This window comes from Monodelphis domestica, chromosome 1 (genome assembly GCF_027887165.1).
Source record: "Monodelphis domestica isolate mMonDom1 chromosome 1, mMonDom1.pri, whole genome shotgun sequence".
In the NCBI taxonomy this organism is placed as follows: domain Eukaryota; kingdom Metazoa; phylum Chordata; class Mammalia; order Didelphimorphia; family Didelphidae; genus Monodelphis; species Monodelphis domestica.
Window position 1 is genome coordinate 397,390,065 of NC_077227.1, and position 20,079 is coordinate 397,410,143.

Sequence of the window (20,079 nt, forward strand, 5' to 3'; positions counted from 1 at the left end):
AACTGTTGGTGTCAGAATGCAGATGAAAGCATACGATTTATCACTTCTTTATTTGGGGCTTTTGTTTATAAGATTACTCACTCACAAAAATGAATAATATGGAAATGTTTTGTGTAATAATACATGTATAACCTACACTGAATTGCTTGCCAGCTCTGGGAAGGGGGGGAGAGAGGAAGGGAGGGAGACAATATGGATTATATAACTTCAGAAAACTCATGTGGAAATTTTTTAATCACATGTAATTGGCAAAAAGTTAACTAAAAAAAGTAGTCATTCACAATATCTATTATGCTAAGGCAAAATTTTACTTGTTTCTGTCTCTTTGCTTGGTGTTTCTTTTTAGAGGGGAACATTAACAGAACTAATTTAGTCATGATTCCATTGAGTAAAAATAAACTGGTGGGCTAATTGATGGATTTTTTGATAACCCATCCCTTTTAATCTTAAAAGTTAAGTTTAAAGTCTTGAAAGCAAAGTTTAAGTTCCTTTAAATCTTAAAGAGCACCCCACCTGAACTCAATGGGAGGCAACATATTTCCCAAGAAGTGAACATAGGCAGAAGGGCCCAGACAACAAGCCACCAGGTCTGCCATATCAGCTTCTTTTCACCTTTGAGACCAGGCCTGAACCAAGGGCTCAAAAACTCAGTCATGTCCTCTCCCGAGCATGCCCTCTCCAACCTGTCCAGAGGATAATCAAATGCACATCCTAGCTAAACCTGGGGGACACAGTTCCTCTTGCTACTGGGAAGGATGGGGCAATGTATTGCTCTTTGTTGATACGAATTTTGTAATTCAGAATTGGCACAGTGGATACAGCACCAGGGCTGGACTTGGGTTCAAATCTGGCCTCAGAGCCTTTGTAGTTGTGACCCTGGGCAAGTCACTTAATCCCAAGTACCTAGCTCTTACCGTTTTCTATCTTAGAACTGCTACAACAGAAGGTAAAGAGGTAAAAACACCAGAATCTAAGGCTACCTAGAAAAGAATCTCCTTTCCTTGCTACCTCTTTCTATTCTCTCATCCCCATCTACCTCAAGCCTATCCCTCCACAGTTCCTAAATCCCTGAACAGCAGCCGTGTCTTCACTTCCTAGGCTGTCTCCTGGAATCTCTGTTCTACTATTTTATATACCTCAAAAGAGGTATATAAAGAAAGCACTCTTGTTCCAACTTTCTGCAATCATGGAAACCTCAATCTCCTCAAAAACAAACCAGCAATGCCCCCCGAAAACAAACAAAATAAAACAGTGACATCTCTGGCAGGTTCCTCCAGTGCTAAAATGCTTTCTCTTATGCCTACTGCTTATATAACTTTGGACAAATTCCCACTTCCCTGGGCTTCAATTTCCTCATTTATGAAATTAAGGGGTGAGATGATGGCCTCTTGAACCATGACGCCCCTACAAACTCAATAGGCTAAGTGAAAGAGGAAGTATATTTACTATGGCTCCCTCTGACATCAAACTCCCCTCAATATTCAGTCATCTTTCCTGTTTTTCCCTCAATCCTTACCTTCTGTCTTAGAATTGATACTGGGTATTGGCTCCAAGGCAGAAGAGTGGTAAGGGCTAGGCAATGGGGGTCAAGTGGCTTGCCCAGGGTCACCCAGCTGGGAAGTGTCTGAGGCCAGATTTGAACCCAGGACCTCCCATCTCTAGGCCTGGCTCTCCATCCACTGAGCCACCTGGCTGTCTCTAGGTCTGGCTCTCCACCCACTGAGCCACCTCTCTTTATCTATATCAATTGTAACAGACTTGGTGGCAATTATCCACCCTTCATTTTCTCAAGGAGTTCGGTACTGGCTCTGTCCTCTCTGGGAGGGAATGTCCCTGCTCTTACATATGCCCCCACAAATGTCCAGCCAAGCCAGTTCAGGGCTCTCCTTCCTAAGCATTAAGCACTTGCTCTCTTCCAGGGATCATGCAAGGGATGAGACAGAAATACAAAAGGGAATCGGCTCCTGCCCTAAAGGAACCTGGACTTCTTCTGAAAGATAGAACATGTTCAGAGCTGAGGAACTGCGAAGGTTCTGCACTCACCACAGAGCAAAGCCAGGAAGCTTAATGTAGGTGTTGCTTGAGCTCAGCCAGGAAAGCAGTCAGGAGGTCCCAGCACAGAGGTAGGGAGGGAGAGAATTCCAGGCTCAGGAGGCAACCTAAGAAAGCCTAAAAGGCACGGAGCCCAAGGATGGAAGGTTACCTACAAGGGAGGCCCAGGAGGCTGCACTGCAGAGTACCTCAAAGGGTACTCTGCAGCCTAGAAATACAAGCTGAAGCCGGCTGAGATGGGTTTTAAAAGCCAACAGGACTTTGTGTTTTATTCTGGAGGCAAGTGGAATCAAGGGAAGCTCAGCTCCTGTGATAGGCCTTCTGAACACTTCAGTAATAATGAAGAGGTAATACCCTGAACCCAATCACCTCCTGGAAGTGTTCCAGCTCCATAACGACCAACTCTGAGACTCTTCTCCCCGAACCCAACTCCTTATCCCTCCATCTCTACCTGAGGCCACGATTTGTTTTTCCTTTTTACCTGAAAAAAAAATGGCTCTTTTCTCTTTGTCAATACTAAATTCCTTTCAGGGGGCAGCTGGGTGGCTCAGTGGATGGAGAGCCAGGAAGTCCTGGGTTCAAATCTGGCCTCAGACACTTCTTAGCTGTGTGACCCTGAGCAAGTCACTTAACCCCCGTTGCCTAGACCTTACTACACTTTTCTGTGATAGAACCAATACAGTATTGATCCTAAAACGGAAGGTAAGGGTTTAAAAAAAAAATTAATTCATGAACCCTGAGTTAAGACTTCTTAGTCTAATTCCCCCACTGAAACTTGTAGTCTGTCTAACCCTCCCTGCCTTCTGCCCTCCAGGTGCATTATGGTACTCTGCTCTGGTTTCCCCTCCCTCTTTTTGCCATCTTGATGTAATAGTTATTAATCTATTCCACTTCACACATCTTTCTGTACCAGTCCTAAGTCTTTAGCCCTTTGCTCATTTCCCCTATCCCTTAAGCCCTAACTCTAGGTTACTCTCACCAAGAGGCTGGTCTTATTAGCTCTCATTCCAGTGACTGATAGCTGCAGGAGAAAGTCTTACAGTGTAGGATGAGTTCACTACAAATTTGTGTTATGTAATCTCAATTCACGTCACTGATCCAAAGGAATCCTTGTAATCTTCCCTAATGGAGTCCTACAGCATCTGTGTCACACTTCCTCTTCTCTCAAATAATTCTTTTAGAGAAAACTGAAGCCATCTATTCTCTTTCTCCCCCCCCAAAGCCCTCAAAATCATATCTCATTCTCTTATCCCTTGCTCCAGTCTAAGGGAAAAATACTTTGTCAATACTACATCTCTCTACTTGTGTCTTTAATCTCGCTCCTTCCTGTATCTTCTGGAGGTTTGCCCCTTGGATCATATTCTCTCTCAGCCTTACTCACATACACACATATCCCTTGCATCTCTCTTTATCTACTAACACCTTTCCTGCTGCCTACCAACATGTCCAACCCACCCCACCCCCCCATCTTACAAAAAACAAACTCCAAACCTTCTCTGGACCAAGTTGTCTCTTAAGCTATTGTTCTATTTATCTTTCTTTCAGTCCAAATTCCTATAAAAACCATCTATAATCCTGCCTCCATTTTTTCTCCTCCAACTTCCTCCTCAGTCCCTTCCAATCTGGTTTTTACCATCACTACTTCACTGAAATTGCTCTCTTTAAAGTTACCAATGTGGTCTTAATTGTGCAATTAGTACTGCATTGATGAGTTATTCTTATTAAAAATCTTCCACTGAAATCCTCTTCCAACTCTAGCTGGAATAGAGGCAGCCCAGGATTCTCAAAGCCTTTGCAAATTAAACATATTCACAAGGAAATTCTAGTAAATTGAAATGGTTCTGAATTGAGGCTTTTGCTTTTCCATTAAAGGTAAACAGGATTAAGTAATTTACCCAGGGTCACACAGCTAGTAAAGCGTCTAAGGCCAAAGTGCTCAATAGTTGTTAAATGAAGGAATTTATTATGAAAAAGACAGGGGGCAGCTGGGTAGCTCAGTGGATTGAGTCAGGCTCAGAGATGGGAGGTCCTGGATTCAAATCTGACCTCAGATACTTCCTAGCTGAGTGACCCTGGGCAAGTCACTTAACCCCCATTGCCTAGCTCTTACTACTCTTCTGCCTTAGAACCAATACCCAGTATTGATTCTAAGATGGAAGGAAAGGGTTTAAAAAGGCATTGTTTTATATGATACAATATATGAAGTTTTGGGGTTGTTTTTTTTTTTTATTTTTCATCTGTCTTAGAATCAATACTAAGTATTGGTTCCAAGGCAGAAGAGGAATAAAGGATAGGCAATTGGGGTTAAATGATTTGCTCAGGGCCATACGTTTTTGTTGGGAAGACAGACCCTTACCTCCTTATACTTGACTGGATTTTAGTGATAGTGACAGGTTTAAGATAATCAATATTGTGATTCTAAAGTGTAATATAATTCCATCACAATCTTAATTACAATTATTAGAATTCATGATTTTTATAAGGATTTCTAACTTAAGCATAAAAATTGCTTCTAAAGGGGAGTTCCAACCCTTCCCTAAGTTTGCACTTCCCTTTATCATAAGATGCTGACCATTTGAGTTTCATGTTATGTAGAGGAAATTTCACCCCTCCCCGTCCTGGATTGCCAACCCGGTTCATCCCATTTTTCACATGCCAACGTAAATAAAACTGGAGCCCACAGGGGCCACAACTTCCCTCAACAGGCAGGAGAGAGGGACTGAGGATCCTGCAGGATGAGCTACATGTGGTCAGACTTAAGAGTAAGAAAGAGACTTTAAATCTATGTTTATCTACCTTTTCTATTTCAAGTGACTATTAATAAACTTTATGGAAAATAAGAATGTGAAGATATTAATTTTAATCAATTTAATCAATCAAATAATTTAATCAATCAAAATCAAAATTAACAATGTCCAGATACGATGCAAAGATCTACACCCTTCTCTTTTGGAAATGACTTTAGGTAACATCCTCCCCCTCCAGATCAGATGAGTCTTAGGTAATGGTCATCACGATTTCTCTAAATAGGGGTATTGCCTTGTGATCTAACCTTTAGACTAATATGGGCTTTCCTAAATGAACTAACCAATCAGCTTTGTTGTTGGATAACTATTTCCTAGGAAGGTCTAGAGGATGTTTTTTCTTGTGATATAATCCCTAAACCTTGTATGGAAATATTCATTTTGTTACTGTACTAGTATATAAACCAGGTCTCTGCTGCCTTGCATTGTATCTTGCTAGGGTCTAACTATGCAAGGGGCTGGTTTTGTTGGAAGACTTGGCCCTCTTCCAATGAAATCTAACTTTCTACCTTGACTTTTGTACTTATTCACCTAAATTGTGTATATCAGTACAGTTGATTTATTTTCCCCCACATTTTAAACTTTCTAATCTGTTCTGAAAATGTTTACTTTGGGAAGAGAGTAAATTTTTTGGTTTTTAGAAAAATCTCTGCTTTAGTCAGATATAATCTTATATGTAGGACAATGTCTTTGTGAAGAAGAATGATTGTCTACAGGGGCATTAGGACTAGAATCAGAATTGAATATACAAAGTAATTAAATCAGGCAAAGTTAGTAATAAAGGAGGTCTCAGAAGCATTAGGATTATTATTGGGTGTTAAATAATTTTTGAAGATAGAAATATTTCAACAATTTAATAAATTTCAGTAAATCCTTACCAATAAGCCATCAGTCTCATTAGCTTAGTCATGTTTAACAAAAACAAACCAAAAAACTCCCTCAGAACTACCCAGAAATTGATTGCCCACCTTATTCATCACACTTGGCTCCAAATAACTTTGCAAAAATAAAATCACAGAATCTGAGAGAAGGAAGTCTGAGAGCACACAGCCCAAACAGTAACTATATATACTATATAAAACAAAAAGAACAATATAAGTGGAAAAGACCAAAAAATTCCAAACTAAATGATACTAAGTTATATTAAATTTGGCTTCCAAAAAGAGATAAAGAGAAAATGACACCTCCTGTTTCTTTTCAGAGGTAGGAGACTGGGTGTGAGATGCTGCATATAATGTTAAACTTCTTTACTCTGGTGGTTAGTTTTTCCAAACTATTTCCCATCCCCTTTCGTCAAGAGACTGCTCTCTGGGAAAATAAGGAGAAAGGTAAAATGGGAAATGTAGGTGATGTAAACAACAGCAGGGTTGACTATTTAAAAGACTACATGGTAAATTCTTGTATGAAGCAAAAGCCAAAACTCGTAATTAGTGAATTTCTAGGCCAGATCTCCATTTCATGAGGAGCCTAGGTCATGCTCACTTCACTCCTGGGTCCACTCCCCTTTCTGTGGACTTTTCAACTCCTTGACAACTCTACACCCTGGATATGTGGCGTCCAAGAGGCCTTCTCTTCTTTTCTCTCCTTGCTTTTCCTTTTTATGTTGTTTCCCTTATTAAAATCCAAGCTCTCAGAAGGTAGGGCCTATCTTTTTTGCTTGTATTTGAATCTCCAGAATTTTACACAAGCTTCTGTCACATAGTATTTGAAAATGTTTAATTATTTTACTCTGTATGAAAATGTCTATATTACATACCCTCCAGTTCAACTCTGGGCGAGCAAGAGGAATAAATCTTCCATCAAACATGTGTGAAAATGGTCCATGACCTTATTAAAAAAGAAGCAAAAAAGAAATATTAATTCATACTGCTAAATAGCGTGAATTCATTTTTCCCATTCTTCTTCATCCTTAATTCAAACTTATCCTTTAAAAACTCCATGGCCTCAACAATAAACATCATATCTTCTCCAGGCTTGAGAAGAAAGTCTTCTCAAGTTACAGTGACCAACTTAGGGACCAACTTTTTAAAAACTTATTATTTTTTCAATTACATGTAAAAGCAATTTTTAACATTAAAATTTTTTTTATTTTGAGTTCCAAGATCAATGGAATAATTAGATACATAATTACAGGGGTAAATGATCTTAGCAACCTAGTGTTTGATAAACCCAAAGACCCTAGATTTTGGAATAAAAACTCACTATTTAACAAAAACTGCTGGGAAAATTAGAAAATAGTATGGCAGAAACTAAGTATAGACCAATATCTCATACTTTATGCCAAGAAAAGGTCAAAATATGTATATGATTTACATATAGTGATACCATAACTAAATTAAGGGAACATGGAATAGTTTACCTGGGACATCTGTGGAGAAAGGAAGAATTTATGACCAAACCAAAGATAAAGAGTATTATAACATGTAAAATAAATAATTTTGATTATATTAAATTAGAAAGCTTTTGTATGCACAAAACTAATGTAACCAAGATTAGAAAGGAAACAATGAAATGGGAAAAAAATTTATAACAAATTTCTCTGGAAAAAGTTCCATTTCTCAAATCTATAGAGAACTAAGTCAAATTTATAAGAATACAAGCCATTCACAATTGACAAATGAAAAGATATGAACAAGCAATTTTCAGATGAAGAAATCAAGGTTATCAATAATCATAGGAAAAAATGTTCTAAATCACTCTTGGAGAAATGCAAATTAAAACAACATTGAGGTACCACCTCACACCTAACAGATTAGCCAATGTGACCATAATGGAAAATGATAAATACTGAAGGGGATGTGGCAAAATTGGGACACTGATTCATTGTTGGTGAAGTTGTGAACTAATCCAACCGTTCTGGAAGGCAATTTAGAACTATGCCCAAGGGGCTATAAAACTGTGCATATGCTTTAATCCTTTAATACCACTATTGGGTTTGTATCCCAAAAGAGATAAAAATGTAAAAAATTGTAAAAAAAGTAATTATAGCAGCTCTTTTTGTGGTGGCAAAAAATTGGAAATTGAAGAGCATTCATCAATTGAGGAATGGCTGAACAAATTGTGCTAAAAGAAATGATAAACCAGATGATTTCAGAAAAAGCCAGAAAGCTCTTCAGGAAAGGATGCAGAGTGAAACACACAGAACTGGGAAAATATTGTACAGTGATAGCAACATTATACAATGATCAACTGCAAAAACTTGGCCACACTCAGCAATGCAATGATCTGGGATAATCTTGAAAGGCTTCTGATGGAGAATGCTATCCACATCCAGAGAAAGAACTTCTGGAGTTGGATGGACGAGGATCAAAGCATACTCTCTTTCATATCAGTGTGTTTACAGTTTTATTTTGGGATACTGGTTTTGTATGAGTGTGTTCTTGCAACAATGACCAATATAGAAGTATTTTGCATGATAATAAAATAAAAATTTGAGTTTTCAATTTCTATCCCTCTCCTATATCCCCCTTCTTCAAAAGCAGTTTTATATAGATTATACATGTACAGTGAGGAAAACATATTTTCATATTAGCCATGTTACAGAAGAAAACACAGACCAACAACAAAAAAAGAAAGTAAAAAAGTATGCTTCAATCTGCACTATGACTCCATCAGTTCTTTATCTGGAGTGGAAAGCATTGTTTATTTTAAGTCCTTTGGAACTGTCTTGGATCATTGTATTGCTAAGAATTACTAACTCATTCACAATTGACCATCATTACAATGTTGCTGTGACTATGTACAATGTTCTTTTGTTTTTTTTTCACTTTATGTCAGTTCATATGAGCCTTCCCTGGTTTTTCTGAAATCACCTCTTTCATAATTTCTTATAGCACAACAGTATTCCATCACAATCATACCATGATTTGTTCAGCCATTCTCCAACTGATGGGCATTCAATTTCCAATTCTTTGCCACCAAAAAAAGAGCTGCCATATAAATTTTTTTTGTACATGTAGGTCCTTTTCTTTTTGCTCTGATCTCTTTGAGATACTAACCTAGATGTGGTATTTCTGAGTCAAAGGATATGCATAGTTTTATAGCTCTTTGGATATAATTCCAAATTGCTCTCCTTTGGATCAGTTGGAGCAGTTTACACTGCCACAACAGTACATTAGTATCCTGATTTTCCCACATTTCCTACAATATTTGTCATTTTCCTATTCTGTCATATTAGCCAATCTGCTAAGTGTGAGTGGTACCTCAGAGTTGTTTCAATCTGTATTTTTCTAATCAACAGTGATTTAAAGCTTATTTTCATATGATTGTAGATGATATAATGTAGCAGAAATCCTCCATCTAGGCAACAGAACTTGAGAGTTAAAAACGGGCAATGCTTGGAACATATGCCACATAGGACAGAATTTCAGAGAGAAACCATAACATATTTGGATGCTGATATTCACTGAGGTATTGTAAAGAGAACTGATAGCTATTATCCTCTAGATCAGTGGCTCTCAACCTTTCTAATGCTGTGACCCCGCAATACAGTGCCTCATGTTGCAGTGACCCCAAACCAAAAAATTATTTTGGTGGCTACTTCAAACTGTAATTTTGCTACAGTGATGATTCAGAATGTAAATACCTGATATGCATTATGTATTCTCATGGCTACAAATTGAGAGGTTGAGAACCGCTGCACTAGACTCCTCAGTTGATTGGTTTCTTAAAATAATAAAAGAATAACTGCCAATACTCATATTAAATCATGGTTTAACATGTCAGTTCCTCTGTGTACATATTTACCTAGATCATGACAGAGCCCCGCTATCTGAACACAAAGCATATCCCGATTAGTTATCTGTAGCTCAGGTTGTTTTTCTTGAAGAGTGCGGACCAAATATCCTGCTAGATATCCGACACTGTGAAGCAAAAAAAAAAAATCTCAATTTGGGAGCCATTCTATTTCATAAATTAAGAAAGTACTTTTTCTACATGTAATTCTATGTGACTTTTGACCTATTAGAGGCCATGCATCTCCCCACAAATCATTGTGAGAGTCAAGGACCTTTAGTATTCAGAGGGGGGGATATTCCTTGTTTCAAATTACTCCTCTCTTCAGGTTCCAAAGAACAGTTATATTTGCTGACATTCCTATAGAGCAGTGGTTCTTATCCTAGTAGGTTCCTTGAACTTTTAAACATTTAAAATAAATAACAGTCTGTTATAGTTGGATTTTTTGGTAACACTATGTATTTTATTTTATGAATTTAAAAATATCTATATCACATAAAAAGATAAAGAACCTTCTGTTTCTAAGTTTCTAAGAAAGGAGCTCATGTAGGGGGTAATTAAAAAAAAGGTCTGCATAATTTCTTTTGTATTCACAATTTAATATGGGTTATATGTGATTCTTTAATAACTCACATGATATCATATAATACAATTATACTGGAAAGAACTGTCTCAAAAAAGAAAACAGGAAAACTAAACTTCCTGCCACCCAGAATCATTTCCTTCATGCTATGGAGAAAAAGACATCAATTCTAACAATGCTCTTACTGCTCTAATTTTGTCTTTCAAATTCATATTTTTCCTAAAACATCATTTAACATTGGTTTTAAAGGCTGAATTTAAATGAGAATAAGCAGATAGTAGGAAAACTGAAGGGCTTAAAATTTATAAACTATAATATTAATAAGAAGGTAAAAAAAGAGGGTCCCTGAAATACTCTGAAAATTAAGTATTTCAACCAGCACAATCACCTTCCCTCAGGAGATATACAAGTAGGAAACAAATCATAACAATGTTTAACTGTGCTAAAAGGATTTCAGTTAAAAACTACCAAAACAGATAATCATGGCAAGACTTAAATCTAATTCTTTGTAATGGAAACCCATAAAGAACGATTCATTTATAGAACCTATATTTAGGTGAATATTTCATCCTTACCCCAAAGAATGTTCAAATCGATTATGTGAAGCACCTGGAAAAACATAGTAAGATCCTCCCAGCTGTTTAATATATCTCAGACGTTGAAATTGGGGTGTGTCAATGATTCTGATAAGAAGTGGGTGAAGCTCTATGTGGCCATGGATAGGATCATTAAATACCTGGAAAATGATAGTTATTACTTATCCAATTGTACATGAAAACAATTTATGTATAAGTTAAAGTTAACAACACAGTTTTTTTATATAAAACTCCTCTGAAGATTGGATTTAGTGGGAGCAGCTGGGTAGCTTACTGGATTGAGAGCCAGTCCTAGAGATGGGAGGTCCTAGCCCTTACCACTCTTCTACCTTGGAGCCAATACACATTATTGATTCCAAGATGGAAGGTAAGGGTTTTAAAAATATATATACTATAAAAACCAGATTTAGGACTAACTGAAGTTTTACACCTAGAAGAATAGTACCACCATCAGAAACAGGTAAATTAGAAGGTTAGCTGGTCAGATTTTGGAGAAGGTAAGGGTTAAAAAAAAAAAAAAAGATTGGATTTAGCTATCTCCTGATTGTAACAATGAAGATACTTAGCTCTTCCTTTATTGTAAAGATAAAATTGTAATCTCCTGATTGTAACAATGAAGGTACTTAGCTCTTCCTTTATAGTGAAGCTAGAATTGTAATCCACAATCTATTTTTAGATTGTAATCTACAATAAGGTGATAACTCAGTATTTTAAGTACATCTACCCATTTTAACCACAAAAAGGTGTTAAGTAACTACAAAAGGTGAACTTACCAAAAAAGGTGTTAAGTAACCCAAAAAGATATAATCCAACAAAAGAAGGTGAGAACTAAAGAGTGGGCAGTCCTGGAGAAAAGCGTCTGCTGTAATTGGTAGATGTGAAATTTAGGGGAAGTGACACAAGAGAAAGATTCTTTAAAAAGAGGACGAAAGGCCAGAAGAGAGATATATTTGATTGAGTTTCAAGTTGAATGAAGGATCTCTGACTGACAGTTGGACTCGGAGGAAAGAGTGGAGACAGACACTTGAGGAGTGACCAGAAGACAGAGACACCCAGACTTCTTTTCATTTAGACAGTCATCATTGGTGAGTGAAAGAATGACTTAGTGACCCTGCCTTTCTGGAGGTGTGAAGCTCATGATCTTGAAACTCTCTTCCTCTGGCTGGGGCTTAGAAATTTCTAACTGGCTCAGAGGAAGCCAGAGTTTTCTCTCTCTCTCTTATTCCTTAATATCTTCCCTCTATTGTAAATAAACTAACAAATTCATTTTGCTTTAGTAATGCATTTGGGATGTAGAAATTTAAATCCCTAGCAATCACCTATTATATACTCAGAGTACAACCACAATTAAAATTTAACACTCCAATTTAACTATTCCTAGTCAAATCAGAAGACAAAAGCTGGTTAGGTATTTTTTAAGATTAGGAATGCCAATGACACCCTCCAAGTAATATAATTACAAAGTTCTGGGTTACAAGACCATTCATTACAAATCCAAATAAACTTAAAGAGTTCATTTGCTTCATCTTTTGACTACCTTGGTTGACTAGCCTTAATAGGGTAAGCATGAATACCAATTAAAATTGAACTTCTCATTTGGATCATCTATACCCTTACCAGAAAAGATACATTTTGTTTAAAAGTTTTAAAAATAGCATTCAACATCAATACCAAAAACCCATATATTCAGAGAAAATATGACATTCCAATTGAAGTTGTACAACTGCTTTAAAAAAATATGAAAGCTGCCCAAAGCTTCTATTGGTCTTAACAACAATTGAGGCAGAAGGGCAGAACAGACTTGAAATGCTATTAAGTCACCTACAAAATTGATTGTGACTTTAAAAGTGGCAACCAAGGCAATTCCATTTAAAGAGATTAATTAATGCAAAATGGGAAGTAAGAACTGTCAAAAATTGTTTCTGTGGGGGGTAGCTAAGTGACTCAGTGGATGGAGATAGAGACCAGAGATCCTGGGTTCAAATCTGATCTCAGACACTTCCTAGCTGTGTGACCCTGGGCAAGTCATTTTAACCCCATTGCCTAGCCCTGACCACTCTTCTTCTGCTGTGGAACCAGTATTGATTCCGAGGTGAAAGGTAATGGTTAAAAAAAAATTATTTCTATGTGTAATTGAAAAAAATGTAAAAGCTTAAAAAGTACATGAAATTTAACATCAAGTGTTGATTTCTACTATTCAAGTGTAAATTCCTTGAAGGTGGAGTCCATCAGGCTTATTTATTTCCCCAGCACCTGGCACAGTGTCTGACATAGAGTAGACAGTATAAGAAGTACTGAGGGGGTTAAGTGGCACATACAACTAGTATGTATCAAAAGTGGGATGTAAAGCCAAGTCACAAGACTGAGGATAGAATCACATTATTTCTCTGAGATAAGATAACTGAAAACAAACATTCCATGGACACAAGAAGAATTTCAATGATAAAAATCTAAGTATGCCTAAATGGTGACTGAAATGAGTAAGGAATGGAATGGAGATGAATTGATTGAAGATTCTACACTTGCCTGAAAAAAATATTGTCTGGGGCCAGGATCTCTAACAGTGGATCTAACTAACTAACACCCCACCCTACCCCCAGTAAAATGGCAAAGTCTTGGAACCAGAGCTAGGGTGCAAGATAGCAATCTTATTTTTTTTCCGGAAACAGACACTCCTTAACTCTGGGTGCTTAAAGAATGCCAAAGCATGGGGTGTAGGACAACCAATTTAAAGAATCCATAATCACAAACCTTCCCCTTTATCTCCCTCCTCCCTTCCATGTGTTCCTGTCAGATCCTGGGTGGCAGAACCCTGACTCCTAATTTAAGGTTTTAAAGAAGTCAATGAGTTCAAAGGCATAATATAGTACACATATACAATGGGGGCAAGAACATCTTTTAACATTAGGATACCAGGAAGATGAGGAAGTTACCTAAATTTTAAATTGTCCTTGGATAGAGGTCCTTTGGTCATCTCCAGGAGCTAATCTCCATACTAAATCACTCCTCTTTAGAATGCAAAGAAGACAGGCAAAAGGGGCCAAAAGGTTTTGTTAGAGATGGAGGTGTGGAGGTAGGATATCTCTAGTCTAGAGGATCCTGAGGGAGGGGGAACACTAATTCCTAGCTACTGTTTTTTAAACTATTGGGGTGGAGGCTAAAGGAAAAAAATCTTAATAATACTTCTTATGAGAAGACATGGATTATATCCTACTCGTCATGGTTTGCTGAGTAACAAACCAAAATTCTAATCAAAACATCACAGTAGCATTAAGGATGCTTAAGGAGGCTTAAAGATTAGTCAGCAATTATTTACTCTAGGTTTGTTTTTGTGGTTGTTAAAAGTCAACTAGCTAAATCCTACTCTTTGTGATCCCATTTGGGGTTTTCTTAGCAAAGATACTGGAATGGTTTGCATTTCCTTCTCCAGCTCATTTTACAGATGAGGAAATGAGGCAAACAGGGTTAAGCAACTTGCCCAGGGTCACACAGCTAGTAAGGGTCTGATTTGAATTTAGGTCCTCCTGACTCCGGGGATGCCCAATTCTCTAGAACTTGCTTTAAATACCAAAGTTTAGGTGTCAGCATCAACCAAATAACTGTATACAAACAACTTTTTGATTAGCTTAGCAACAATAACAATATTTACTATTTAAGTGGTATCTTAGCATCAGCTTCCTTAGTTATTCCATAAAAGCTGAGGACAACCGAGTAGAATCTGATTTGAAGGTGGCAAGCACAACTGTGGAGTGTATTGCTATCAACCCTGAAGTGGCCAATAAATTCAGTGACAAAGGGGGTACAGACTGAGGCTTGACTTTTCAAACTGTACTGAGAGGGAGCAGCTAGGTGGCTCAGTGGATAAAACTTTTAAAATAAGATTTAATTACTGAGACAAGACAAAAGGCAATTGTAAAAGTCAGTTGCTGAGAAACTGACTCCTGAGGTGTTGGCTAAATAGTTAATTGTCTTGAGGCAGTGACTAGTGACCTTTGAACTAGCTTGACCCAGCAGATTCCTCACTCAGATAGTTACCAGTGTACCAATTCAGTTCGAAGTGGCAAAGAGGGAGCAGCTAGAGGGCTCAATGGATCAAGGATCAGGCCTTGAAATGGGACATCCTAGGTTCAAATTTGGTCTCAGATGCTGTGTGACCTTGGGCAAGTCACTTAACCCCTATTGCCTAGCCCTCACCACTCTTTTGCCTTGGAATCAATATACAGTATTGATTCCAAGACAGAAGATAAAGGTTTTTTAAAAAAAGAAGCAGCAAAGAATAGCAGGAGGTTTGGTTCAGGGCTGGAGGATACTCTTGCCCAATCCCCCATGACAGCAGCTGGTCACTTGCACACTACATTACTGTTCTGACCTGGATAAGTTCTCTGAAGCCACCAAGACTGCCGAGAATGAGAAAGCTAGAGGGAATGGTCCTATGAGCCTCAGCATCTTTCATCTCTGGGTCTGCAGCATCCTGTCTAACAGAGACTGGCAAAGGTGAGAATCCTCAACCAGGTTTCTGTGAAGATCAGATGGAAGCCTGGCTATAGAGTGCACCTGGAATTAGAGAATGATGGCTAAGCACAAAGCTGCTTGCAAGGAGGCAGATGCACAAAGCAAAGTATACCCAAGGCTCAGACCCATTGCCTCTACACTTCCCGAGAGTCATGGCACAGACCTGTCGCCATCAAGCAGCTACATGAGTGAGCTATTATGGTCACTTGGGCCAGCCCTAACACACTGGGTTTATCAGCTAACAGATGATGGTGCTCCTGGGATGGCTGTCTTACTGATCCAGGAACAGAAAACTATGCAAGAGGAGCTGGTCACAGGAGAGGGAAAATTAGCTGGGGCCAAAATGAAGAAATTAGGAAAGTGGGCAGAAAGTGAAGGGGGAGTCCCTGACCTCTGGATAGCCTGGAGGCTGTGGCTGTGCCCTTCCTCCCCTCCTGACTGATGAGAAGTCCAGGTCCTCAGCTTGCCCACAAGATGAGTCACTTCTGTAGTTTATGTACTCCCTTCCACACATTAAATAGGCAAGGGGAAGTATTTCCTTAAGCCCCTGGAGATGGGGGTATAACAACCACTTTCCTAGTCTGCTGATGGAGTTTCCACTCATCTATGGCTGACTGTGTAAACACTGTGATGCTATAAAAAGGGGTAGACTGCTGAGGGCTGCCAAACCCAAGCTGTCTGGCAAGACCAGGGTTGCAAAGCAACCCCCTGGAAAGATGGAGACACCCACTCAGCCCCTCTCTGTGTGACTTCTCCCACTAACATCACTTGCTGTTGGAATTGCTGATTATCATTCTCTCTCTAGCTTCAGGAAAAATAAAATAAGAGCAAAATACTTGTAAGATTAATCTCACTTTAATCCCCCCAGTGTGAACTTTAGATTATTCCACCCTACTTAGTCTAACAAAAATAGGAATGTCTACACCCATACTTAAGGATTAAGTATTTAGGAGGATGGCCTATGATGTGCTAGCAAATGACAAATCAGAAACAACTGACAAACCCCTGGGCTGTCCTAAGTCAAGCTTAAGCTACCTTTGGTACATGTGAGATGCAGGAAAGTGATGTAAAAACTGTCCATATATTTCGCATCACTTCCTCTCTCTGGCCTCTTTCTGTGGAGAGATGGCTCTGGTGGCAGCTTCTGAGCATTTCAGCATCTTGGTGTGGCGGCAGCTATTGTCTGGTTTTGGTGGTGAGTTTTCCTTGATAGTATACTGGAAGAAACTTAGTAGCCTAGTTCAGGTGAGGCATCTTCACTGAGTTCTCTTGGAGTTTAGGCTGATTCTTTTCTCCTTTACCTTCCAAACACTATCCTCTTGGGAAAGCCTCTAATCTTCTTCAAAGACCTCGTGGTGGAGGTCTTTAAACTTCCCCTTTAATCCTATACCCTCTCTCTTCTCCTTAATTCCTTCCCTCTATATTAATTAAAATCACCATAAATTTCCAACTGACTTGGGTATTTTATTTGGGATTTTCTCTGGCAACCAAATTAATTTAGATTAAGTCACAACCCTAAAATTACCTTTACACCAGAATATCACCAAAAGATCATAATTACAGAAATAAACCTAAAAAATTCCTATGTACCCACTTAGGTGAAATACCCCCTCCTTTTTTTCTTCTTAGGATTAAGTCTCCAGGTTCTTCACCTCCATTACAAACCAGGGATGACAGGCACATTAATCACCCCTTAGGTACAGCCTAGTCTGTCACACTCTACCTTACACTCCACCCACTTGCTTTGTTTACAAAGCCCAGCAATATCTCTAAGAAACATAGAAAAATGAAACCTGGAAATTAAGAAAATTCCTATATCTGGATTGTGTTAAAGTTACCCTTTAACCCTGCATCTAGCAGCAAATGTTTTTGTTGCCTATCTCCTAAGTAATTCTGATTAATTATGTAAGTTGATTAAAAGCAACAATGATCTTCTTAACAAGCCCAAGCATTTCACAGATTAATGGGACTGACTCCTGCCTGTGACAAAGAAACAAAGAAAACAAAGAAATTTCTAGCAAGTATTGCTTTGTTGTAGCAACTTGGTATGCAAGATGATCACAGAATGTTAATTAAACAATTTGTTAAAAGTTGATGTGTGACATATCCAATTATCTGTAAGAAATCACATATGTTGAAAAATGAGACTGTGTACCAGGGAAATATGTAACCACTGAGGTATAAAATAAAGACAAACCTTGTGCCTTACAGAGCAACTTCTTGCCACACCTGTGCAACAGGTCTGATACACTCAAGCTGTCTCCCACTTCTCATTTCGCCTAAGTCATCACACCTAGCTAGGAGCAACCCCAGAAATCACAGACTGCTAGTCAGCTCTCGAAAGTGGACAAAAGTTTAACTAATTTTTAAAAACTCAGAATTTCACATTTATTACCATTTTCTCTGATCGTTCTCGCTTCCAATTTTGCATCATATAAGAGAAAGAATAGTTAATTAGACACTAATGGAGCAGAAAGTATTTCTTTGTATGTATACATATGCATTACATACATGTGCAATACATATATATATACAAAACCTTTGAGCATAAGTGAATAATTGTACCATTTATTGTCCATGCTATGTGCACATACATGCTAAATATAACATTTCACTAACACCATTGACTCATAGTCTGTGTCTTCTGCCTTTGCTTTGAGTTCAGAATCCTTATCCCAGCTTCCTACTAGACATATTCCATCAGCATATCAAATTCAACAATCTAAAATCAATCTCTTCTTCTTGGTCTTGGCCCTCAAGAAACTGACTGTCTAATATGGAGGGCCAAGACACACACACAAATGACCATGATAAAAAGAAAATGATCATTCTAGAGGCCAAAGTGCTATGAGAAACAAGAGAAGGATGACATTGGAGGGTGTAGGGGTAGAAAGTCTAAAAAATCTTCATAAAGAAGGTAGCCTCTTATCAAGTGATAATACATGTATAACCCAGTGGAATTGCTTGCCAGCTACAGGAGTGGGGAGGGAGAGAACATGAATCAGGTAACCATGGAAAATATTTAAAAACAAATTAATCATATAATTAATTAATTAATTAGAAGAGAAGGTAGGCCTTAAACAGGGTCAAAGAATCAAAAATACTTCCCCAAAAGACAATGATGTGCCCTTTGCAGCAAGGCTATTCAAAATGTTCCAGGCACAGAGGGTTTGAGTGAAGACAAAAATGGGAGTGGGCAGGAAGGGATTTGAGGAGTTAATAGTCCAGTGTGGCTACAACCTGGCCAGAGAGTAGTAAAAGGCTATAAAAATATTGGGAGTCATATTAGAGGGGGCCTTGAATGACCATATTTTATCCTAGGGGCAAACCACAAGCAAAGAAGATTTTGGAGCATGGTAGTGCTATCATTAGACTATGCATCAGGGAGATGCTTTTCAGTAGTAGTGTTAAAAGACATTTTAAAAAATTCGCTAACTGGAAAAAAATACGTGTTTTTATTCTGCACCCAAGACCAAAAAGGGCATTTCCACAAAGTAACACAGGAAATGATTGGGGGTGGGGGGGTTGCAAGGAAAGGAGGAGATTTTGCCTGGCCCTTGCCCTTGTCTTGGGGTTATAACTAAAATAGAAATTAAAGGTTAAAAAACTCCAACTATTCCCACTTACCTTCATTGTATCTTCATGGCTTTGATTCAGTTTATAGATACAATCCAGCAGCTTCTGTCTGTCTTCTGAAGACCTAGGAGAGTCCCAGAACACCAAAATACACAGGTTACAATTTGCCTCATAAAAAGTCTGTGATTCTGCTTAGAAATTATTTTTTAGGGGGCAGCTGGGTAGCTCAGGGGCCTGAGAGCCAGGCCTAGAGATGGGAGGTCCTAGGTTCAAATGTGACCTCAGATACTTCCCAGCTGTGTGACCCTGAGCAAGTCACTTAACCCCCAATGCCTAGCCCTTACCTCTCTTCTGCCTTGGAACCAATCCACAGTATGGATTCCAAGATGGAAGGTAAGGGTTTAAAAAAAATGATTTTTTAAAAATCAAGTTAATTACTTATAGATCAATAATTCAAAAATCACTTCAATAAATTTTCCAAGCAAATAGGTTTTTCTAATCATACTCACAAGATTGTTCTTTTCAACCATCTGAAAGCTAGACTGGCAAAATGCTATATTTCTTTAGTGTCCTTTCATATACTTTGTTGTTTCTGTTCACTCGTTTTTCAATTGTGTTTGATTCCTCGTCAACTCATTTGGGGTTTTCTAGGCAAAGACACTGGAATGGTTTGCCATTTCTGCCTGTGGCTCATTTTGACAAATGAGAAAACTACAGCAAAAAAGGGTGAGTGACCTGCCCCGGGTCATGGAGCTAGTGTTTTAAGCCAGAAGAGTCTGGGCCATCTGGTTGCCTAATGCAATTTGCCCACAATAAATATCAGCTGATTATGATGATGTAAATCCTTCATATTCAGGATGTACACAACTCAGCATTAAAGATTATGGCTGGAATTTGGACTTTCCTAATCAAACACATACATCGTGTTATATAAGGCCCGAAGCAGTTGGATACAACTCTTATTTATTTGTTCAATAGTGGAGGTAGGGAGAGGAAATGGAAGGATAGAAACTATGAGTTAGGAATAGGATAGGAAATCTCTTAACCTTATACTAAAATGTCTAAATCTCTCCCCCCAAAAAAGTTAACTGCTTTCTTTGCAACTTCTTCTTGCCTGCAAACAGGCCTCCTTAAACTATTCTCACTAAACTAAGATTTAAATTCTATCTTACTCACCTATGCTAAATGATGAACCTTAAACTTATAATGAACTCTTAAAAGT

At 38.3% G+C, this 20,079-nt stretch overlaps 1 protein-coding gene across 3 annotated transcripts in view; it reads right to left on the reverse strand.

The window, feature by feature from the left end:
- SAMHD1 (SAM and HD domain containing deoxynucleoside triphosphate triphosphohydrolase 1) overlaps positions 1–20,079 on the reverse strand; it is a 58,152-nt gene that overhangs the window by 29,543 nt on the left and 8,530 nt on the right. For all 3 annotated transcript variants that reach the window (XM_007474308.3, XM_007474307.3, XM_001381548.5), the window contains exons 3-6: positions 18,909–18,981; positions 10,749–10,909; positions 9,603–9,718; positions 6,613–6,683 (exon numbers count right to left, since the gene is read on the reverse strand). In XM_007474308.3, the coding sequence (XP_007474370.2) occupies positions 6,613–6,683; positions 9,603–9,718; positions 10,749–10,909; positions 18,909–18,981 (421 nt within the window). The remainder of the gene's footprint in view (positions 1–6,612; positions 6,684–9,602; positions 9,719–10,748; positions 10,910–18,908; positions 18,982–20,079) is intronic.